Here is a 24,540-nt window from a genome sequence, read left to right as displayed (position 1 = left end):
TGGACTGGCTGGTCATGGTGGTTGAGGAGTGGCTGGTAGACTCACAGTCTTGGTGCATGGAGGATGTTGCCTGCAAGTGAGAGGGGGGTGGCGAGGGACCAGGTGGACCAGGAATTCAGAGACAAGCTCCTGGCCCTGTAGTAGAGGCCTTGGAGTGGCAGGCTGCCCTGGTGGCCAGGGCAGTGGAGGCCATGGAGGACGATTCCTGGGTGATGAACATCAACCTAGCCTTGGTGGTAACCTTTGTTTCACCCACTGCCTGCCCTCACCCCGCCTGCCCTCTGGCAGTCGCCTGCTGCCCAGCAGCAGCTCCCCTCTGTTGGCTTGGGCTGAGGTATAGCGGCACCTCCACCGGGCAGATGCCCGTGCCCTAGCCCCTGCCACTGAGGCCCAATGCCTCGGCCCAACCTGCAGCAGGGCCAGGACTGCATGTAGGCCATGCTAGCCCAGCCTGCTGGCTGCAGGAGGAGGAGCCAGTTCTGCCAGAAGACCAGCAGCCACCTTTGCCCCCCAAGCAAGCCCCTCTCTTGCTGGCATTGCCATGGCATGCATACCCACAGGGTGTGATCAGAGGCCGGGCTGCTGGTCACTTGTCCCTAGGCTTCTGCCCCTGGGCATCCCCATCCCACTTCCCCCCACCCTGAGAGGGTATACACAGCACACACTGGACAGTTTCTGCATGGGGAAGAAGGTGCTTTATTGGTGGTGGGTGGGGTGATGGTGGAGAGGCTTCATGGTGAGGGGGGGCGTGGAGTCTGGTGTAGGGGAGGGAGGGAGGACAGGGTCTGTTATTGAGGACAGAGGGTCTGTGTTTGTGGAGGGGAATAAAGTGCTTTTCTGAGAACTATCTTCAGTGAGCATGGTGCTGGCAGTGTGTAGGGCGGGGGTCCAAAACTGGCCGTCCAGATCTCCTATGTGCAGTCTCCAGCTGTGGCTGGCTGGGCAGGCCCACAGGCAGTGGGCTGGAGGCCCTGGAGCGTGTGGACAGCACCAGTGGTTATCCCTGGCACACTCCAACAACTTGCTGGATTGCCTGTGCACTGCTGTGTTTCCCTCCTGGCAGATGTCCTGATAATTAAAGTCCCCTTTGAGAATCAAGTCCTGTAATTTGGAAGTTTCCATCAGTTGTCTAAAGAGCACCTCGTCCACTTCCTCCTTCTGATCTGATGGCCTCAAGCAGATGCCCACTACATCCCCCTATTGCTCTCCCCTCTGACCTTTACCCAGCTCTCAACAGGCCTTCCTTTCACTGCATACTGCACCTCAGAACGTGTGTACATCACCTTTGTATACATGGGAACACCTTCTCCTTTTTACCCCAACATGTGAACTATCCCACCACATCTCTAGACCCAATTACAGCATAATTCCTTGATTGCGTTAGGACCTCCAGCTCTTCACTTTTGTTGCCTGAACTTCTTGCATTAGTACAGGGTTTTCAACCTTTTAAAATAAGCGTACCCTTGGCAGGTCCCTTTTTAGTAGGGTGGCAAGCAGGCGGATGTGGAGTGGGGGCATGGCAAGAGGTGGAGAAGTGGTAGCACAGTGGCACGGGGTGGTGGCACACTGTCCCCACCCACCCCCACGTATCCCCTGGACCTTTCAAAGTACCCTGGTTGGCAACCCCTGCATTAATATATAAATACTTAAAGTATCTGATTGTCCTATCTTCCCCCTGAGAACATTGTTATGGCTAATGCTAATCTGATACTGTGCAATACTTTTGCATTTATTTTTTCATATGTTCTTGAAAACAAACATATAATTTGTAAATATATACTTGCCAAAGATTTTCTTACTAAAGGAAGCCACAGCAATTTGAATAGTTGAGATTGTCAGTAAACAGTAGGTTTGTATATTTTGCAGTTATTTTTCTATTATAGCTACCAAGACTTAGTTTTCAATATGACTGATCTCAGTGTATTTCTATATCTTCATGGGAGAGTAACTTACCAAGTATAATGTGACAGAGGTTTTCATCAATGATTCATGTCCCTAGTGTGTTTCTCCCTTATTTAAAGGTAATACAAGTTTCATTATGATCTCTGTTAGAAACTCTCTTTTTTGAGTGAGTTTTTTTTTTCCTCTTCTGTATATTCTGAAGCATAAGATTTGATTACCTTGATCTAAGCAGACACAAGTTAATCCCTGAAACCTTTAAATTCCATTTATTATACTGGAGATTTCCTTCTCTGAAGGGTAAAATCTATTTAATAATTGTGACCTCCTGTATAAATATACCTCTGGTCCTCCAGGGTCTATGGAATTGTATTGTTCTAAGAAGGTACAAATGTTATTGGTTATAAAATTATCCATTCTCACTAGCAGATTAAACAGTATCGAGCATTCATGGCTTCTATGGGCTGACTTGACACTCTTAAGTATTGTCTTTTTTCATTTGTTGTAAACATAGTGGCCTGGAACTGCTTCATGTCAGAAGCATAATGTAAACTGTTCACATTTTAAAAGATTAACTTGGTTCATTGCATCTGTGTCTGGTGGCTAGCATGAGAGGGCTTCTGTTCATAAGTTGAACCTGTGGTTGTTACCTCAATGCAAATAAATTAGTACCATAATAACTATAGATGATATATAATTTTATATTTGTTGTTGTCATAGTTTGCCATCCACCTGTTAAAACTTGACTTAAATTGCTTGTAAGCTTCTTGGAACTGATAAAGTCTTTTACTATAATGTCTGTAGAGTAGCAATGACAGCTGGGCACTGATAGGTAGATGTTAATTTGATTAAAAACCAATAATAATAAGTTTCCACAAATGAATGCAGTAAAGAGAAAGTAACATGTTATACTTCAGTGGTCGATTTTTTTTTTTCCACATGGTTCTTCATTGAATCATAGTGCTTTGACAGCAGGTTCACGATACACAGGCACCTGCTTCAAAGCTTACTAGAGTTAATCACAAGTCACCTTTTGATTGATTTTAGTGGGCTTTGTGTCAGTCCTTGATGACACCCTTCACAATTTGTGACAAGTTATTGGTTGCTGTTTGGCTTATTCTGATTAGTTAAAAAGGTCATTTAACAATTGGAACATTAAATACTTCTATTATGTTGGGTCTACAAATGTTCTTGAAAGTTACATTTTCAAACTGTCCTGTGTCCAGCTGCACATTTTAGAGCCGTATTTCCCAGTGTATAAGGACACTAAATCGTGCCCAGGCATAGTGTCCTTATATATACTAAAACTCCAAGTTCAGCAACTTTGAGTTACAACCTGCCACTAAAGTGAAGGAAATGGTTGTTTCTTTCACTTTAGTATTTGGGAAGATTGGCCTTCAGCCCACCATTAGATTATGAAAAGGTCATTAAGTTTGTTTCTTCTTCAGTCTATATACTAGGTGCCCTCCCAGGGCTTTCACTGAGTAGTAGTATGCCCATTGGATCCAGTAAGTCAGATCATACCACTTCCATTAGTAGAAATTGAAGACCAGAATTGACACTTATCCATTAAGACTGGGTTGAAGACAGTTTATATATCTTAGTCACACCATAAAGCGAGTTTAGCAAGATGATTCAACAGATCTCACCTGTTGGTGGGAAAGTTGTATCCAATTAAAAACTTTGCAGGTATATGATCTGGCATGTTAATTTTAAGTTAAAGGGTTGCAAAGAAAGAAAAATATACAAATCACTTAAACTGACTGACTGTTTCCTGGGTAAAGATGGCCCATATTTTTGAATGGGAATGGGAGATTATTCCTGTAACATTACTGAGTTTAGGCATCTCATTAGAATGAAAAGCCATTAATTCAACACAGGCATAGCAGCCAAAAGAGTTAAGTTCTGTGAGATAGTCATTGTGTACAGTCTCACAAGGCCAAGGTGCTTCCTGTAATATAAAAGTTTGTGAGCCTTGCAAACTTGGAGAAAGTCTAATTAAAATCTTAGAGATCTCCACAGTCTAAAGTAGACTGAGCAGTACCATTTGTATACATCCTAGGGTTTGGGGGAAGGGAGAGAGACTCAGAAGACTTCTCTGTCTCACTCCTGCATAAAATAACAGTAGCTATGGCAATAAGCACAGTTTTTGCAGCTGTTAGTTTTTAGTCTGAGTCTAACATGGGGGAATCCTGTTTGGCTTACAAACTAAGCAAGCTCATTAACAGCTTGTTGCAATTCTGCTGAGAGCTGTCAGAGTGAAACATAGTGGTAAAGCACAATTGGCAACTGAACACATTAGTGCATCTGGTGCCCATACACACTCTTGCTTGTTTATACTCAGCACTACAAAGCGACTCTTTTCCTTATTTCTCATTTGAGGCTGTAGATTCTTGACCAGGTGGAGCTCAGGCAGCTCATTCAGAAGTCTGCACTTACTGGAATATTTTTATTTGTATCTACCTTGGGAGCGCATAGTTTATTTCTGAATAGGGTTCAGAAAGGTTCACAGCAGATTAAGAGCTTCCTTTGCAAGTGGAAAATTACAGTATGAAGAAGTTGTTTGACCTGGGATAATTTGAAATTTGTTTCTAGACTTTTGGCTGGTTCAGAGATGTAGCCCAGGAAAACATCCTTAAGGCAACTGAACCTTAAGTAGTTACTGTAAGTAGTTAGTGCTGCATTTCAGGCTTAAGTAGGTTATATCTATGAAGGAATATGCTGTGCTTCTTCATGAGCCTCCATGCTCACAGACATGGGGGCACTCAAAGACGCATGCACTTTCAATCCCCCCCCCCCCCAAAAAGAAAAAAATTCTGCAGTTATTCTCATCAAAAGGGCACTAGGTCTTCACTTCAAGGGATTCCATATAAATATCCCCAAAGTCACCCCCTTGTCCACCTTCAAGTCTGCCCTTGAAGTTCCCCTTTTGCTGTGATGCATGAAATCTTGACAGTGGTTGGGCAGCTGTGGTTCTGGGACTACTGTTTGTCTCACTGTTCACAGGAATTATTTTACTTCCTATGTCTTTGTATTTGCTTGTCATGTTTTTGTTTTGCATGTAAATTGTAAGCTCTTGGAAGAAGAAACATCTTTAAGTTATCTTAAATGTGCACTAGGATTCCTGGAACTTGGTGTTTTCTTTCATAGTTTCATAGTTTGTAGGGTCAGAAGGGACCTGAGCAGATTTCATAGATTTCATAGACATCAGGGCTGGAAGGGACCTCGGGAGATCGAGTCCAGCCCCCTGCCCAAAGGGCAGGAAGTCAGCTGGGGTTATAGGATCCCAGCAAGATAAGCATCCAATTTACTCTTGAAGGTGTTCAATGTAGGTGCTTGAACCACCTCCACTGGCAGACTGTTCCAGACCTTGGGGGCTTGGACAGTAAAGAAATTCTTCCTTATGTCCAGCCTGAAACGGTCTTGCAGGAGTTTATGACCATTCGACCTCGTCATCCCTTGGGGTGTCTAGTGAACAAATGTTCCCCCAGATCCTGGTGGTCACCCCTGATAAACTTATAGGTGGCCATCAGATCACCCCTGAGCCTACGCTTTTCCAGGCTAAAGAGTCCCATATCTCTCAGCCTATTATCGTAAGATCTGTTTTCCTGACCTCTGATCATGCGCATGGCTCTCCTGTGGACTCTCTCAAGCTTCTCCACATCCTTTTTGAATTGTGGAGCCCAAAACTGGACGCAGTACTCCAGCTGCGGCCTCACCAAGGCCGAGTACAAGGGGAGAATGACGTCCCAGGATTTGCTCAAGAAGCATCTATGGATGCAAGCCAGCGTTTTGGTCACTTTACTAGCATCGCATTGCAGGCTCATGTTCATCTTGTGGTCAATGATGACCCCCAAGTCTCTTTCTTCTGTAGTGCTATCCAACGTAGCACTGCCGAGCCTATAAGGATGCTGCAGGTTTTTCCTTCCAAGGTGGAGAACCTTGCATTTTTCAGTGTTAAACACCATGAGGTTCTCGTCTGCCCATTTGCTGAGCTTGTCCAGGTTAGCCTGGATCACCCGCCTATCTTCTGGCGTGGATGCTTTGCCCCAAAGTTTGGTGTCGTCGGTGAACTTGGCCAGTCCACTCCTGACTCCAATGTCCACATCATTAATGAAGATGTTGAACAGTATGGGTCCAAGGACAGAGCCTTGAGGGACCCCACTGGTCACAGGGCACCACGATGAGTGACTGCCATCGATTACAACCCTCTGGGTCTGACCACGAAGCCAATTTCCCAGCCAGCGGATCGTGGTGGAGCCAAGGCCACAACTGGGCAGTTTGGCCAAGAGGTGATCATGGGATACCAGATCAAAAGCTTTTCTGAAGTCAAGATATATGACATCAATCTCTTCTCCCTGGTCCAGGTGATAGGTCACCTGGTCGTAGAAGGAAATGAGATTGGTCAAACAAGATCTACCCGCAACAAACCCATGCTGGCTGTCCCTTAGGATGTTAGCCTGAGCCAGTCCATCAAGGATGGCCTCCTTAATAAACTTTTCTAAGATCTTCCCCAGGATAGAAGTCAGGCTAATGGGCCTGTAGTTAGCCGGATCCACTCTCCTCCCTTTTTTGAAGATCGGCACCACATTGGCCTTCTTCCAGTCTTCGGGCACTACACCAGAGAGCCAGGAGTTTTCAAAGATCCGTGCAAGGGGCTGGGCCATGATGCTCGCCAGCTCCTTGAGTACCCTGGGGTGCAGATTGTCAGGGCTGGCTGACTTGAAGGTATCCAGCTTCTCAAGGTGTTCCTTCACGAGATCAGCATTTATGGAGGGTAGGGGATCCCCATCACCTGGATCTCCCTGTCCCATAGCAGGCATGGGCGTCCCATGTGACTGATGAAAGACTGACGCAAAGTACCTATTTAATAGTTTGGCTTTTTCCTGGGCGTCAGTTGTCAGTTGCCCCATCTGGTTTAGCAGGGGTCCAATGTTGCCCTTGCTTTTCCTCTGGCTCCCCACATATCTGAAAAAGGACTTTTTGTTGTCCTTGATGCTTGAAGCTAGTTGGAGTTCAGTTGCAGCCTTGGCTTTCCTGAGATCATCTAGTCCGACCCCCTGCCATGGCAGAAAATAGTACTGGGGTCAAACGACCCCAGCAAAGTGTTCGTCTAGCCTCCTCTTAAAGACCCCCAGGGTAGGAGCCAGCACCACTTCTCTTGGAAGTTGGTTCCAGATCCTAGCCACCCTGACAGTGAAGTAGCACCTCCTGATGTCTAATCTGAATTTACCCTCTGCCAGTTTGTGACCGTTATTCCTAGTCACTCCTGGTAGTGCTCGGGAGAACAGGGACTCCCCCAATGCCTGCTGGTCCCCCCTAACTAGTTTATAACAGGCCACAACATCCCCCCTCAGCCTTCTCTTTTGGAGGCTGAACTGGTCCAGGTCCCTTAGCCTCTCCTCGTAAGGCCTGCCCTGCTGCCCCCTGATCATACGAGTGGCCCTCCTCTGGACCCTCTCCATGCTATCCAGATCCCTCCTGAAGCGTGGTGCCCAGAACTGGACATGGTACTCCAGCTGCAGCCTGACCAGTGCCTCATAGAGGGGGGAGGATCACCTCCTTGGATCTGCTCGAGATGCATCTGTTGATGCATGACAAGGTGTGGTTGGCCTTCCTTACCGCGTCCCCATGCTGCCAGCCCATGTTCATCTTGGCATCAGTGATGACTCCAAGATCCTTTTCTGCCTCTGCACTGATGAGAAGGGAGTTTCCCAGCCTGTTGGTTTGGAGCCGGTTCTTCCTCCCCAGCTGCATCACCTTGCACTTGTCGGTGTTGAATCCCATCCTGTTCTCATCTGCCCACCCCTGTAACCTGTCTAGGTCTGATTGTAGTCTATTCCTCCCTTCTAGCGTGCCTACTTCTCCCCACATCTTAGTGTCATCAGAAAATTTGAACAGGGTGCTTTTTACCCCCTTGTCCAAGTCACTGATGAAGATGTTGAACAGTGCAGGCCTGAGGACTGAGCCCTGTGGAATGCCACTGCCCACATCCCTTCAGTTGATAATGACCCATCCACCACCACTCTCTGGGTGCGGCCCTCCAGCCAGTTGGTGACCCATTTGACTGTGTAGGCGTTGACACCACAGTCCCCCAGTTTCTTAATGAGAATGGGTTTAGAGACAGTGTTGAAGGCCTTCCAAAAGTCCAGGAAGACTACGTCCACTGCTACCCCTGCATGTAAGGATTTGGTGACCTTGTCGTAGAAGGCCACCAGGTTGGTTTTACAGGACCTGCCTCTAATGAACCCGTGTTGGTTGCCCCTAAGCATAATCTCCCCTGCTGGCTGGACACGTGCCAGAATAATTCTCTCAAAAAGGTTGCCCAGGATCAAGGTAAGACTAACTGGCCTGTAGTTCCCCGGGTCCTCCTCCCTCCTCTTTTTGAAGATGGGAACCACATTGGCCCTCTTCCAGTCCTCTGGCATCACTCCAGAGCACCATGAGTGCTCATAAAGCCGTGCCTGGGGTCCTGCAATGACCTCAGCTAATTCCCTCAGTACTCTGGGGTGGAGATCGTCTGGACCAGCTGATTTTAATACATTCAGTCCTTCCAGAATTTCCCTAACTAGTTCCTCACTAACCCTTGGCCTAGGTGCGCGTCCCCTGGGGTTTGATGGGGGCTGAGAGGGGGGGTGGCTGTTCCGGTCCCTGCTCAGGAAAATGGAGGCAAATAAATCATTAAATATGTTAGCTTTGTCATCTGGGGTGACGACCAAATTTCCTAGTATGTCTTTCAGGGGCCCTACGTTACCCGGTACCTTCTTTTTGCCCCCTATATATTTAAAAAAGGACTTCTTGTTGTCCTTGATCCGGGAAGCTGGTCCCAGTTCCACCTCCGCCTTGGCCTTCCTGAACGCCCCCCTGCATCCCTGAGCAACCGCAGTATAGTCCTCCTTGGTGATGGCCCCTTCCTTCCGTGGGGTGTGCGCCTCCCTTTTAGCTAGAAGACATTCCTGGATGCTTTTGGTGAGCCATGGGGGCTTTTGTGCCCTCCTTCTCCCTTTGATCCATGTTGGGATTACCTCCCTTTGGTCTTGGAGGATCGTCCCCTTAAGGAGCAACCACTCTTCTTGGACACCTGGCTCCTCTCCCCTCCGGGGCCTCAGTGCTTTCCCAACTATTCTCCTTAGCTCAGTGAAGTCCGCCCTCCTGAAATCTAGGGCTGCTGCCTTGCTGCCTTTGCCACCTTGTGCTGGATGGTGAATTCCAGCAGGTGATGATCACTGTCACCCAGGTGGTTGAGCACCCGCAGTCCCCTCACCAGGTCGTCACTCAGGGCCAGCACCAGGTCCAACAAGGCGTCTCCCCTGGTGGGGCTGTGCACATTCTGGGTTAGATGGAGGTCCTGCATTTGGGCTAGGAACCTATGTGAGTTTTCAGACCTGGCTGACTGCTCTTCCCAGCAGATGTCTGAAAAGTTCAGGTCACCCATGATGACCACATCCTTTGACCTAACTACCTCTGTGAGCTGACTTAAGAATTCCTGGTCTAGCTCTTCTCCCTGGTTGGGTGGTCTGTAGTAAACCCCCACTGTTAAGTCTCTTTCCCCTCTACTGCCTTGTATTCTAACCCAATGGGTTAAAATGGTTACTGTGGTTTTAGTATTTACTCTCATATTGTGGTATATCAATTTTAAAAGAGTCGCTTAACATTTTTTAAAACAGTTATCAAAACTACACAAAGGCTATTTTACTATCACAATCAATGGTATATCAGCAGTTCATATACATTAGTGTGCAATTTAGTTTAATTGTTAAATTTAGTTTAATTGCTAGTTTAATTGTTTTAAGTGCTTTTAGAAAAACTAATTGTGTTCAGAGTCAGTAGTCCAACTAATTCATCAGCCGGCTGTGTGGAACTCCCCTTGAGTTATTTATATATTTGTTTATGTAATGAGATTGTTATAAGAAGTCTTTAGAGAGATGACAGAAGAGACAAATTAACAAACGAAAGGAATTCTACACATAGTAAATTCAGTATAAACCAAGGATTTGGACCAGCAGGTGGGGATGTCTGGCGGTGTTGAAAGTCAGGAAAAAAATTCTTCTGATCCTTAAATTGTCATCAGCTGTTTATAAGAGAGTGTTTTTGCTTTTATGACTTGAGAAGTGTAAATAGAGATGGGATTAAGACAGCAGACCAGCCCTCAAAAGGCTCCAGATGTGATGGGCTTTTCACCTTCCTCTGAAACAATTATTCAGGTATAAAGTAGCTTTGTGGAGAGTAAAGTCATGAGAAGCATGGAGAGGCATTTTAGCAGTAGAAATAGCTAAACTGATGTCTTACAAATGCATTGTTTTGAAAGTATGTTTCTCATACATGCTTTTAATTAATACTACTGTACTTCTTTTTCCTCTCTCTCTCTTTCTCTGCACTGTAAGATGAGTGTTGCTGTATGCACTGGATTTTTTGCTGCATGGAGTCCATATGCTGTCATAGCCATGTGGGCGGTCTTTGGATCCATGGAGAGGATTTCTCCGGTAATTTTTGTGGTGCCAGCTGTCTTTGCAAAGTCCTCAACACTCTACAACCCTGTTGTTTATCTTCTCCTGAGGCCTCATTTCCGAAATACCATTGCCCAAGATTGTGCAGATCTTCAGCAATTATGTATCAGGACTTGCTTTTGTCTCAAAGCTCTACCGAACTGCAGCTACAGATCAGTTCTGGAGGTCGGCCTGAGAACTTTTAAAGGGCGAAATGAATCCAGCTGTAACTCTGTGCAGACAGTAGACGGATGCTCCCCCTATCTCCCTTGTGAAAAGTGCAATGATACTTTTGAATGCTTTAAGAACTCTCCAAAATGCTGTCTTGAAAGGTTAAGTACTACAGAGTGCACTACTCAAGAAAATGTGTCCTTTGAGAATAACTTCCAAGTTAAAGTGAAGCAGGGCACCAAGAAATCTGTAGGAGTGGTTGTTCAAGGAGAAAAAAGATCTGAAACTGACCATTTGGAAATCACTTTAGAAACAAAACCTGTGTGCAGTAGATTTACAAACCTTTAAGGTTCCTTCCAGAAAGTAATGAACTTATGAATGCAACCTTTTCTAAACATCCCTTCCATCATTCCCTTTTCTATACAGTTCTCCTGACTCCCTTCCATGTCCCCTGTTAAAATGTTTTATATTCTGTGAGTTCAAGATGCACAACTTTAATGTAAATAAGAATGTTTTAAAAGATGGCCTGCTGTTTTAAGTATTGTAAAAATTAAAAGATAAATGTTGTGTGGAATGCTTGTTTTCCAAGAATGTATAGAGGATAAGTTGGCATTATGTCACCGATGCTAGCGCTGGCAGCAAAGAACATTTTGTTCCTTGCATTCAAGAGACAAAAAGGCAAATTCTGCTCTGATTTCCACTAGAAAAAAAAATCAAACTAACATTTTAAACAGATATGTTCTGTAATGACACCACAGTATCTTTCACAAGAATTGAGCTCAGAAATGATGCAAGATTACTCCAAGTTTTGGAGATGATACCAGCTGAGATTCAGGTCCTTAGTATAAATTTGTGCAGCTGTATCCTGAAGTCAGTGGAGCATTTAGCAAGTGAAGATCTGGTCTCTGTGCTACAGATCTTCTATTCAGGTTACAGCAATAGTGTTACTGATCAAAATTGCTCAAGCCATTTTCTTTTTCCATATTCCTAGTCTCTCTCCCCTCCCTATTTATGATCCTTCCTCCTGAGTGGGATGCCATTTTTCAGCATATGAGGAAACTCAGTCAGGTTTGTGGAGCTGCAGCAACTATGTCCTTGTGCCTGACCTTGATTTTTGTTTTTTGTTTTCTGAGGGAGGGGAGGCTTTGCAAATGGCTGACACCTATCAGTTGCCACTGTTGGAGCTTGATTCACCAAACACCAGCATCCTTTATCTATTTTGCTACATATTTGTGAGTTTCAGCAGCAAGTGATATATCATTTCGTATCATGAAAGCAGAGGGCATACTGACTTGGCAGCACCATAGCTTTCCTGTTCAAATGTGCTATTATTACTTCACTGTGACAGGTTTGTGCCCCAGGGGCAGCCAGGAAGTCCCCTGGTGGCCATATGACTCCTGCCCAGCTCAATCACTATTACAGCCCTCTCTTAATTGCTCTCCTGCCATGCCTTGTTCTTACTAGAGGTTGAATAAGGGAGGCTGCCCTCTGGCTTAATATGAGCCTTAGTCCATTTGCAGTACCACTGGGTCTCTCCTGGACCCCCCCAATGGCTTTGATTCAACCCTTCAGCTGAATAGACACTCTTGGCTGGGCTGTGCCCCTGCAGGGCCCCTGTAGCTTTGAGGGCTACATGCATATCTGTGCCCCTCCAGCGCACCCGTAGCCTTAACGGCTCAATGTATGGATCCATTTCTTCCCCTACACCACACTCCAAGACTCACATATGTTTTTCCTCTGATTTGAACTATTTATATACTCAGCCCCCTTGGGCTCTTGCCACCCGCTGGCCCCTTACACAGTCTCTCTCTGCACTTTCGGACCACTGGTCCCACAAACAGCCCCTCCTCTAGGCTCTTGGATCCTTGGTCCCATATGCAGCTCCTCCTCTGGGCTCTTGGATCCTCTAGTTCAGGTTAGCCCATTCAGGGTTTGTGGACCCTCTGGCCTGGCTCAGCCCTTCCCTGGGGCTCTCGGACCTTTTGGTCTGGGTCTCAGCCTTTTTCTAGGCACTGGGACCTCTTACTGGGCCCTACCTTCAGTCTGAGGGCTTTTGGGTTACCGGTTCTCTAGATAGGCCTTGAATCTGCCCCAGCAAGGTTCAAGGCTAAACTACCAGTGTAAGTCAAATAAACAAAAAGCATCTCAGCCCTTTGGCAGGCACCTCAAGCCCTCTATGGGTTTAACGTAAAGGCCACTTGCCTGTAAAACCCAGCCTTTCTCAGCCCCAGGAACTTGCCTCTGTTCCCAGGCTGGCAGAGTTGTTCTGCAAAATCCAGGTCCCTTCAGAAGTCCTGCTGCCTTGCAGCCAGGAGCTCCTCACTTCATGGTTGCTGGGAAGAGACTACCTGACTGGTACAGGCTCTGGGCTTGTATAGCTCAAGCCAGAGCCCTCTTCCAGTCAGGTGAGCCCCTTATTAACTCTCCCTTGCTCTCTTAAAGGAGAGGCACATCCCAGTGCCCTGCTACATTCATATTGCAGTAGTGCCCATTTCAGTAACAGGTTGCATTGTGCTGGCTACTGCATAAACAAAGATATAATCCCTGTTACTAGGATCTTGTGGCTTATGCTGTTTAATTAATTTCCAGTCCCCAAGAGATACCCATTGCATGTCAGGGAAACACATGGCATGTATTATTTTATGTAAATATGTCCCATTGACACATCTGTGGTGTCCTTCAGGGCATGTACTTGAATAGCAATAGGCCACATGTTTAAAGCCTTGCCAAGAACGTAAGTGCTTTACTGAGTCAGTTAGCCCAGTATCCTGTCTCTGATGGTGGCAGAAATACATGCTACAGGGAGAGCGTTGAACTGGATATACCTAGAGTGATTTATCCCCTCTTCATTACCCTCCCTGTCACCCTCCATCATTGGTTTTGAGAGGCCAATGGAAATACCTCCAATTGCTCTGTTCAAAAGCTATTAATGGATCTATCATCTATGAATTTCTCCTATCCTTTTTTTGGGAACATGACTATGCTTTCTGCCTTTGCCACCTCCTGTGTCAATGAATTCCACAAATTAAATACATGTTGCATAGAAAAATACTTTCTCTTGTTAGTTTTGAACCTGACTCCTGAGCTAGAAACAGACATTCAATTCAATTGATTCAACCTTTGCCAGTTAGTTTAACCTGCCTAGGGTGAATCAGTTTATAACAGTACAGATATTCCCTCTGGACTGAGGAGATGCAGGCATGTGCCTGCAGTTGCTCAGGGTAGGCACCATGGGCCACTAGAGCACACTATTGGCTGCAGGGAAGTTGTGCTGGGGAGTGTATGGCCAATCTAGCCTGAACTGGCCAGAGAGGGGTTTAATTCCCCCCTCCCTGTCCCACTGGCAGGGACCTGAGCCAGGTCTGCTAGGCTCTTCTGCCTCTCTCCTCTACCCTCACTGCCTCCAGGGGACCACAGCGAGGTCTATCTTCCATGGCTGCTGGTGTGCTCGCTCCCTGCACAGGGCAAGCAGTGGAATAAACCCCCTCCTGTCCCCTCTGCCAGATGCCAGAAGGAGAGGGAATATCCCTGCTCCCCCCACCAAAGGGCTCTGCCAGCTGGTGTCTGGCCATGCCCCTGCCCAGCCATTGCAGTAGTGAGGGGTCAGGGCCCTTGATCGGGGCAGCAGCCCCTGTCATAGTGTCAGAGATCATGAGCCCCCTCCCAGTGGGGAGTCCCACTCCAGGGTGGCCAGAGCTGTGGTGGACTGCGCGTGATGGCACTGAAGCCCAGAGGGGGCCAGAGTCCCCACAAGTGGCATGGTCCATAGCAGCTTTCCCCACCCTGCAGTGCCTCCTGCTCCTCCCTCGCCCCCTACTGGGAAGAGGTTGATGCTCCAGGAAACCATGACAGGGGTAGCAGCCCCTGTCATGGTTGCTCCCCCCTCGCCACTTCAGCAACTGGGTGGGGGCTGGGCCAGATGCTGGTGGGCAGGGCCTCTTGGAGACAGGGAGCAGGATTATTCCCCCCTCTATCCCCAGGGCACAGCAGTGGGGTGTGCCTGCCCCAGCACCCACTGCCACTCAGTGTGCCTGTGATAAGCGGCGTAATAAGCCCCCTTTTGCGAGAGGGAGCGGGGCAGGAAGGGGCTTATTCTGCCACTTGCCCCAGGCATGAGCCAGTTTAAACCAGTTTCTGATCACTTAAATCAGTTTAAATCAGTCTGTCCCTAGCCCTGCTAATTTCAGTGGGTGCCCCCTAGTTCTAATATTCTGGGACTTGGTGACCAACAGTCTCCTATTAGGTTGGTCCACACCTTTCATGATTTTTTAGAACTCTATCATACCATCCACCAGCCTTCCCCTTTACTAACTTTTTATAGTGACTCCAGGTATGACACCTGCTCCAGGCCCCTGATCATTTAGTTGCCCTACTCTGTATCTTTTCTAGTTCTACAATGTCCTTTTTGAGATGCAGAGACCAGAACCGCACACAGTATTCAAGATGTGGGCACACCATGGATTTGTATAATGGCATGATGATAGTCTTAGTTTTGTTTTCTGTTCCCTTGTTAATGATGCCCCAAATTTTACTGTTTTTTTGGTCACCCTGCACATTGAGATGATGTTTTTAGATAACTATCGACATTGACTTCATGGTCCTTTTGCTGAGTCATAACAGCTAGTTCAGGACCCAGCATAATGTATGTATGGTTGAGATTATTTTTCCCTAGGTGCATTACTTTGCAGTGGTTAACATTGAAGTTTATCTGCCATTCTTTTTGCCCACTCAGTTAGCTATATGAGGCCTTTCGGCAACTCCTGTCCATTAGCTTGGGACTTGACTATGCTGAATAATTTGGTATTGGAGATTTCACTGTGTTCACCCCTTTTCTAGATCACCGATGCAAAAAATGAACAAAATTGGGCCCAGCAAAGATCCCTGGAGGACCCTCTCTTAACCTTCCTCCATGCTAAAAAGTGACCATTTAGCTCTACCCTTTAATTCCTACCTTTTAATTCAGCTCTCAGTCCATGAAATAATCTTTCCTTCAATCCCAAGGCAATGCAGTTTTTTGAAAAGCCTTTGGTGAGAGACCTTGTTGAAAGCTTGGAAGTCCAAACATATGATGTCAACTGGATACTCTTTATCCATGTGCTTGTTAACACCCTCAGAGAATGCCAAAAGATTGGTGAGGCAAGATTTCCCGTTTCAAAAACCAAGCCGACTTTCCTATCAGATCCTATTTGACAGAGACTTTAGAGTCATTGTCCATGGAACTGAGGATTTTATTTTTTATACTAGATTTTACCAACTTGCTAGAGCTAGATGTGAAACTTGCTGGCCTATAGTTTCCAGGATCACCTCTGAGCCCTTTTTGAAGATGGGTGTTATGTCGACAACTTGCCAGTTCTTTGGCACAGAGTCTGTTTGTAACACTAGGTTATATATACTAATACTTAGCTGTGATGTCGCAGCTGGTAAAGTGAGCAGAACTCTGGCTTGCATCCATAGATGCTTCTCAAGCAAATCTCAGGATGTCATCCTCCTGTTGTACTTGTCCTTGGTGAGGCTGCAACTGGAGTACTGCATCCAATTCTGGGCTCCACAATTTAAAAAGGATGTGGAGAAGCTTGAGAGAGTCCAGAGGAGAGCCACATGCATGATCAGAGGGCAGGAGGACAGGCTTTATGATGAAAGGCTGAGAGCTATGGGACTCTTTAGCTTGGAAAATCACGGGCTCGGGGGGACCTGGTGGCTGCCTATAAGGGGTGTACATCAGGATCTGGGGGAACGCCTGTTCACCAGAGTGCCCCAAGGGATGACAAAGTCAAATGGTCACAAACTCCTCCAAGACTGTTTCAGGCTGGACTTAAGGAAAAACTTTACTGTTCGAGCCAACAAGGCCTGGAATAGACTCCCTCCAGAGGTGGTACGAGCACGTATTCTGGACTCTTTAAAGAAACATTTGGACTTCCTGCCCCTGGGCAAGGGGCTGGACTCAAATGATCTTCCGAAGTCCCTTCTAACCCTAAGGTCTATGAAATCTATGAACTATTACCAACAACTCTACAATTTCACCTTTAAGTTCTTCAGAACTCTCAGATGGATGCCATCTAGTCCTGGTGACTTATTAGTGTTTAATTTATTGATTTGTTCTAAAAGTTCTGTTCTTACTTCCATGGGGGCTAATTCTTCAGACCTATCTACTAGGAAGGTTTGATCTGGCATATGAATTTCCCTAGTATTGTCTGTGGTTAACACCAATGCCAAGACTTCATTTAGCTTCTCTGCTATGGCCTTATCAACCCGGAGTCATCTAAAGTTGACAAGGACTCTGCATAGTAGCAATTTGAATGAATATCCTGGGATAAATAAGGAGAAGTACAAAGTCCTGCACTTAGGATGAAACAATCCCAAGTACCTGAACAGGCTAGGGACCAACAGGCTAAAGAAGCAGCTCTGCAGAAAAGGACCTAGGGGTTACAGTGGACAATAAGCTGGATATGAGCCAACAGTGTGCCCTTGTTGCCAAGAAGGCTAATGGCATACTGGGTTGCATTGGTAGGAGTTTTGGCAGCAGATTGAGAGAAGTGATTCTTCCCCACTATTCAGCATTGATGAGGCCACATCTGAAGTACTGTGTCTAGGTTTGGGTCCCCCACTACAGAAGGGATGTAAACAAATTGGGGAGAGTCCAGCAGAGGACAACAAAAATGGTGAGGGGGCTAGGGGACATGACTTATGAGGAGAGGCTGAGGGAACTGGGCTTAGCCTGGAGAAGAGGAGACTGAGGGGGAATTTAATAGCAGCCTTCAACTACCTGAAGGGGGTTTCGAAAGAGGATGGAGCCAGACTGTTCTCAGTGGTGGCAGATGACAGAACAAGGAGCAATGGTCTCAAGTTGTAGCAAGGGAAGCTTAGGTTAGATATTGGGAAAAACTTTCCCATAGGAGGGTAGTAAAGCACAGGAACACATTGCCCAGAGAAGTGGTGGGATCTTCATCCCTAGAGGATTTTTAAGACTTGGTTAGGCAAAACCTTGGCTGGGATGATCTAGTTGGTGATAGTCCTGCCTTGAGCAGGGGGTTGGGCTAGATGACCTCCTGAGGTCCCTTCCAACACTCGTTTTCTGTGATTCTATGATTCTGTGAACAGTGCGTTATGCGTGTTTACTTTATACATGCTCGGTAGTGTTTTACCCTCTGCTTCATGTTTTATCAGAGCCCTCAATGTGTAGTTAGAGATATGAGCAAGCCAAGAGCCCAGTTCTGCTTAAACTGTCTTTCCATTCATTTTTCAAAACCACTTCTGAGTATGTTACTTCTGCTAGTTTTGCTAATTTCCCACATCTGCAGTGTGTCTGAAACAAGCAGCTGTTTGTGCAGTTTGAGGATAGAGAACATTTAGAATGCACTGTGGTCCTCACATGGCTGATATACCAAGCCACTTTAATAACCATGAACAATAAAAACATAAAAATAAAATACATTTCTTAAAAGCTTGAAAATTAAATTTGGTGTTTCTGTTCATGTTTTATCAGAACCCTCAACGTGTAGTTAGAGATTTGAGCAAGCCAAGAGCCCAGTTCTCCTTCCCTAAAGATTGCCCCAGAAAGACCATTTTACCATTGACATTAAATAAAGGGGGAGTGGGTTTAGATCCTGGAAAGGTTTATACACATGCTGAAATTGATGCACTATGTGTAACCCTATTGAATTAAATGAAACCACTTGCCATGCAGCTGTGGATGACTGGGATCTTTAGACATTTGGTTCAGTTATATACAATTAATGTGTTTTTAAATTAATACACAATGGGGGGTTTTAAACATAACTTTTATGTCTAAAAATGAGGGCTGTATCAAAGCAAAAAGCAGAACCTGATGATCTGAGATCTTCAGAATCTCCTTCATAGAAGTCTTTTGAAAGGAGGCCAGATAAGCATTGAACAGTAGTGATTTTGGAGTAGGATTCCTGCAGGGGATTGGATCAGATGACCCTTGATGTCCCTTCCAGCCCTGATTTTATGAGTCAGGGGAGTCAGGTGCCCATCTTAGTCGCAATGCTTTTTCCTATTTAGACCATTCCAGAATTGCAGAAGCCTTGCATTATAACTCCTTGTTGTGCCAGGCTGTCAGTTGGAGCTAATGTTCTGAAGAACTGGCCAGATTGTGAAGATTGCTTACCTAGTAGGTCTGCATAAGCAAATGAGGTAACCAAACACGCATTGTGCTTGGAGGGATTAAGTTAAGTGTTCAGCCTTACATCCAACCTGGGGACAGTGGTGACAAGAATAGTTTACACAGCACAATATCTATATTTCCTGGAAAACACACTAGTGGGAATTTATATAAAGACTGCTATTCAATGGCATAAAATGAAAAAGGATACATGATTGTTTCCTACCTGGATTGCTGGAAGCAGCCATAAGCTCTGAAAGAGTCTATCTACTAGGCCTATGCAAATAGGGAAGCAGTCAATTCAGATTTGGCCAATTTAGAGGACAATGATCTCGGTTCAGAGATTTAGATCACAGTCCTGAAATGATTCAACCAAATTGGAAGATTCAGCGCTAATTTGGACAGGTTCTGTGATTCTGATCAGCCGGGGGAGGCAGGCACAGCTGGGTGGCTTCTCTGGCTGTGCCTGCCTCTCCCCGGGTGGGGGGAGCCACGGGAGTATGGCTGCCCTGCCCAGCCCCATCCCCTGCTTGGTCACAGCCTAGTCCTGGCACTTTATAAATAAAAAGAAAATAATAATAATAAAAAAAAGCCCATGCAGGATCGCTCCTCCCAACCCCATGCCTGGCACCCACATGGCAGCTGCCCCATGGTGCAGGTGCAGTGTGGGTTGGCTGTGTGCCCCCCACTTCCTGGGAGCTGGAGCTGCTGGGGCTGAGTGGGGCTGACAAGTGGAACTGCCCCAGCTCCCAGACAGTGTGTGGCGCCCAGCTGAGCTGCGCTGCACCTGCGCTATGGGGCAGCTGCCACATGGGTGTCAAGTGGGGGGGGGTTGGAGTGATCCCCTCTGCCCCCCATTGCTCCACACTGTGCTGGCGGGGGGGAGCTTTGCCACAAGCCCTCAGAGGCCTTAATGGGTTGGGTTTTTTTGTTTTTTGTTTTAAAGTGCCAGGATGCTGGGCTGGGTGCAGATTGGGGCTGGGCAGGACAGCCATGGGGGCTTCTCCTGTGTCTCCTCCAGCTGTGCCTTTCTCTGCCCCAGTGGGGGTAGCTGCAAGGGCTCTGCCCTGCTGCTGCTTGCCCAGCTGGCATGGGTTGTGTGTGTGTGGGGGGGCGCAGTGCAGGTGCATCTCGCTCGGGGCAGCAGCAGGGCATAGCCCCCACTCCCAGCACTGCCACACCCCCATCAGCACATTTCCTGCTGTGCATGAGCCAAACACCAAGAAATGTAACATAGTTGCTGTTAAAGGGCCACTGGGTGCATGCCAGGAAATGCACTTGAGCCTGAGAGTGGTGTTGGTGTCCCCTGGATGCATGACAGACAGCAGCTTGCGTACATTTTCTTCACCATGTGGTGCACATTCATTTTAATTGTTGTGTTCTTCCCCTGCTTAGAGGTGGTGTAGACACATTACCTTAAAAATCAACACAAGGTCACATTCAACATTTATTCTTTCTACCATCCATAATTCTGAAGCCAGGTAGAAACATTTGTTTAAAAATATATGTGCCCCCGCCTTTCTCTCCCCAAGCCTATTCCTTTTTGGCAGTTCCTGGAAGTAGGACTGTGCCTCTGGAGAGAAGGATGAAGCAATGGCCAATGTTCAGAGACATTCAGAGTGACAGTCCAATTCAGAATATCTCACAATGATGTGAAAATACTTTTTTCCTGTGTGGAGTGTTTTCACCAGGGTAATTGCATCCACAGAAAAACCTGTTCTAATTTGCCAGCTTTTGGACAGTTCTGTCATTTGGCAGGGTCAAAGTCTTGCCATAAGTTACTGTTTACAGATGTGTTTGCAATCATCATGCCATTATAAGCTCTCTTGATATTATACATCAAGGTCAGATGAAAAACTTAGTGGTATGAATTATTGGTAATAAAAATATCTTTTGTTTTAAAAAGTAAAATAATAAAAGGCATGATCTCATATCTGTGGAGTGAGTGACTTTGTAATTATTGTTGCTGCTGATATTTAAATTCTAAATACATGGAGTAAAATCAACTTTTACCATTTTAACAAAGCACTAACAGCCGAAAGGATTACTGCAGTTAGTAATCCTATTTTTCACGCTTGTTCACAAAATATGATTATTCTTACGTTGTAGTTCTCAAAAGTTAAATGTTATTTTGTAGGAGAATTTGATTGCCCAGGCAATTTGCTCTGGGATATGGTCTTACTCAGTACATGGACACATAGTTAAACTCCAGCCAGGTAAAAGCAGAATTGAGTCCTGCTGTGCATCAGCTATCCCCCAGTAGCTGCCTATGTTTGTTAAGTGGAAGAAGCTGTATCACAGTGGTTTAGCTCTCTTTCATCAGAGTTAGCAATTTTTACTCATCCCTGATCTAAAGCGACTGAAAGTCACAACTGTCAGCTTTGCTGCTTGGAGTTGGACCCAGCCCAGGACCTAGATGAGTAACTCAGGCACAGACAAATGACTGAAATGGCACCTCTGTTCTTCTTCTCATTTGACCACATTTGGCCATTTTGTTTCACATGCTTGTGCTCATTTATTGTACTTTGCAACATCTTTCACTGTACATGTGTCTTCGAGCAGTGGGCATTGCAGCAGGTGTTGTGTAGCCTGAGGCTGTACCATAGACACAGGTGGCTGAACCAGTGGGTATAGCCCAATGGTAACCAACCAGTTGATCTCGATTGACTGGTTGATTGTGGAGCCTCTGACGGTCGATCTCAGTCTGTCAGAGGCTCCACAGTTGGGAGCAGCAGAATGCATGTAGCTTGGCTGGGCCATGTCCCCTGTCGCGTGGGCCAGGCTGGGTGAGTGGGGTCAGAGCCCGGGTGGCTTGTCCAGGAGGTAGAGGGGTGGAGCAGGGGCGAGACAGGGTGGGCAGCATGGCCAGTGGCAGGGTGGGGGGCAGGGCAGTGGCAGTAGATCCTGGGGTGCCCTTTACTTACAAAAAGTGACTTTCACCATATAAAGGTTGGAGACCACTGGTATAGGCCCACTTCTTCATTACTTGTTTGGAACATCTGACTCCAGTACATCGGTGGTTGAGACATCACCACCTTTGCCACGGTTTGTCAGCTCCTGGTGGTAAGGATTCGGCTGCTGGAATGTACATTTTTTCACTGTCAGGTATTTTCTTCAGCCTTGTAACAGAGCACAGGGTGTGCTCTGTTACTCCTAGAGGCATGGGGAGCAGCAAGGCAGCCTGCAGCTAGTTGCAATGCCCAGTTGTAACAGGGCCCAGCTGTTCCCTATAAGAGTAGGGCCCTGAACAGCAAAGCCAGAATGTTGCTGCCTGCAGCCATGGAGAGAACAACACCTGGCTGGAGCTGCTGCTCACATCTTGGAGGTAGGAGCAGGAGCTATGGGGATAGCTGGAGGCTCCTGGTCCTGGGGCATGACCTAAAACTACACCCTGCTGGGGCTGGATGGTATGATGGGACTGCCAGTGGTGGGGCAGTTTCCAGGAAATGCCACACCTGGGGCCTCCCCAGTGAAGGGTGAGTACAGGGTGCTACAAAGCTTCAGCCCTTGCTGCCTTGTGAGTAACCCCATGGAGGGGAAAGGCTAGAGGAGCACACCCCAAATAACAAAGCAAGGGCCCAGACTCACCGTAGGTTCTGAGGTGAGGTCCTGCCCAGGTGAAAGGACCAGAGATGGTGCCCAGACTCATGACAAGATCTGAGGCTGCACTAAGGGAGCTGGGAGAAAGGCTTCAGGAGGGTGCAGCCCTGAACCTGCAGGGAGCAATGAGTGAAGCTCCTGGGGCGAAGGGATAAGGGAAATGTGTGCCCAGTGTAGAGCATGGGAATGGGACTTGGAGCCCAGAGTGAGGCTGGGAGCCCTGAATGGAAAGGGAGCTTGGAGCCTTCAAGGGGTAAGGGCTGGGAGCCCTAAGTGAAGAAAGAAAATTCCAGTGAGAAGGCACTGGGACTATGAGCTCCAGTGGGGAGTGAGAGTCCTGGTAAGACTCTGGAGCATGGGTCCCACTGCAAGGCACTGGAGGAATATGGATCCCATCTGTGAGGAATGGGACGTGGTACAGGGGTGGTTGGAGCAGTGTGTATCAGCCTTTGGCTGCAGGACAAGTAAATGGGAAGCCTCCCACCTTGTTAAGATTTTCAAAGCTAATGTAGACCCAATAAAAACTTGTTATTAATGAATTCCACATCCTAATGAAAGAGAATTTTTGTTAGCTATGCATATATACTAATTAATATGTAAAATAATATTCCACATCAAGTACAGACCCCTAAATGAAGGTCAGATTAGAATGGAATTATGGGGCAAAATACTCCTTGGCCCTCCTCAAATTTCATGGTGATGCCACTGGGGAACTGTCCCAAAGAACCCTGACCACAGTCCCACCTGGCCTAAAGCATGGTTTGGCTGTGCCAGGCTGTCAACTAACAGCCCCCATGCCCACTATATTAAGTATAATGTCTTGAATAAGGAACTAGCTTTCAGACTGGGATTATAGCTAGAAATTCTGCTTGGGCCACCCATCAGAATACTGCTGTGCCACTGGGGGACTGTCCTGGACATCTGTGACCAGAGACTTACTGGCCCAAACTGTGGTTAGGCCATGCCAGGCTGACACAGACAGCACCCCAGCTGCTGTGCTAAATACATGGAACTGAATAAGGAACTGGGTTTTGGGCTGGGATTATACCCACAAATCCTTCTTTGGCCACCACGGAACACATCTCTGTGTCACTGGGGGACTCTTCTGGACATCTCTGAATAGAGACTTGCTGGGCCCAAAGTGGGGTTTCGCACCAGGCTACCAACTGACACCCTCCACCCCCACACTCTGTGCTAAGTATCTGGACCTGAATAAGGAACTGGATTCTGGGCTGGGATTATACCCAGAAATCCTTCTTGGGCCACCCTGGAACACATCTCTCTGCCACCAGGGGATACTCCTGGACATCTCTGAACAGAGACCTGCCTGGCCTAAAGTGTGGTTTGGCCATACCAGGCTGCCAATAGATAGCACCCCAGACACTGTGCTAAGTATATCCTCTTGAATTAGGAATTGATTGGTGGGCTTGGATTAGAGATGGAAATGCTTCTTGGGCCACCCCATGCCATGACTCTGCAGCACTGGGCTACTCTCCTGGATACTCTCTCCATTGTCATTAAAAAATTAGGCGACTGTGGTGTCGATGCCTACACAGTCAGATGGGTCACAAATTGGCTGGAGGACTGCACCCAGAGAGTGGTGGTGGATGGGTCATTTTTGACCTGGATGGATGTGGGCAATGGGGTTCCCCAGGGCTTGGTCCTTGGGCCCACACTGTTCAACATCTTCATCAGCGACTTGGACAAGAGGGTGAAAAGCACCTTGTTAAAATTCACGGATGACAATAATATGTGGGGAGAAGTGGGCACGCTAGAGGAGAAGGACAGGCTACAACTAGATCTGCATCCCACACAGGTCCAAGGAGGTGATCCTCCCCATCTGTGCAACATTGTTCAGGCCATAGTTAGAGTATTGTGTCCAGTTCTGGGCACCACACTTCAGGAGGGATGAGGCCAGCATCGAGAGGGTCCAGAGGAGGGCCACTTGGATGGTCAGGAGGCAGCAGGGCAGGCCCTACGAGCAGAGGCTATGGGACCTGAACCTGTTCAATGTCCACAAAGGAAGGCTGAGAGGGGATCTGGTGGCCATCTATAAACTTGCCAAGGGGGACCAGCAGGCAATGGGAGAGACCCTGTTCCCCTGAGCACTACCGGGAGTAACAAGGAATAATGGCCATAAGTTGATGGAAAGTAGATTCAGGCTAGACATCAGGAGGCACTACTTCACAGTCAGGGCAGCTAGGAGCTAGAACCAACTTCCAAGGGAAGTGGTGCTAGCTCCTACCCTGGGGGGTCTTCAAA

At 46.9% G+C, this 24,540-nt stretch overlaps 1 protein-coding gene across 1 annotated transcript in view; it reads left to right on the top strand.

Annotated features, from left to right (window-relative positions):
* Positions 1 to 11,067, top strand: part of LOC149869186 (opsin-5-like) — a 115,852-nt gene extending 104,785 nt beyond the window's left edge. Inside the window, exon 6 of the mRNA XM_090037315.1 lies at positions 10,284 to 11,067. Within this exon, the coding sequence (XP_089893441.1) occupies positions 10,284 to 10,904 (621 nt within the window). The 3' untranslated portion in view covers positions 10,905 to 11,067. The remainder of the gene's footprint in view (positions 1 to 10,283) is intronic.
* The last annotated feature ends 13,473 nt before the right edge of the window (positions 11,068 to 24,540 follow it).

The sequence above is a fragment of the Crocodylus siamensis genome, chromosome 3, assembly GCF_052110815.1.
Source record: "Crocodylus siamensis isolate JL-2025a chromosome 3, ASM5211081v1, whole genome shotgun sequence".
Taxonomy (NCBI): domain Eukaryota; kingdom Metazoa; phylum Chordata; order Crocodylia; family Crocodylidae; genus Crocodylus; species Crocodylus siamensis.
Note: the sequence above shows the minus strand (reverse complement) of the source record. Positions and strands in the feature narration are given on the sequence as shown.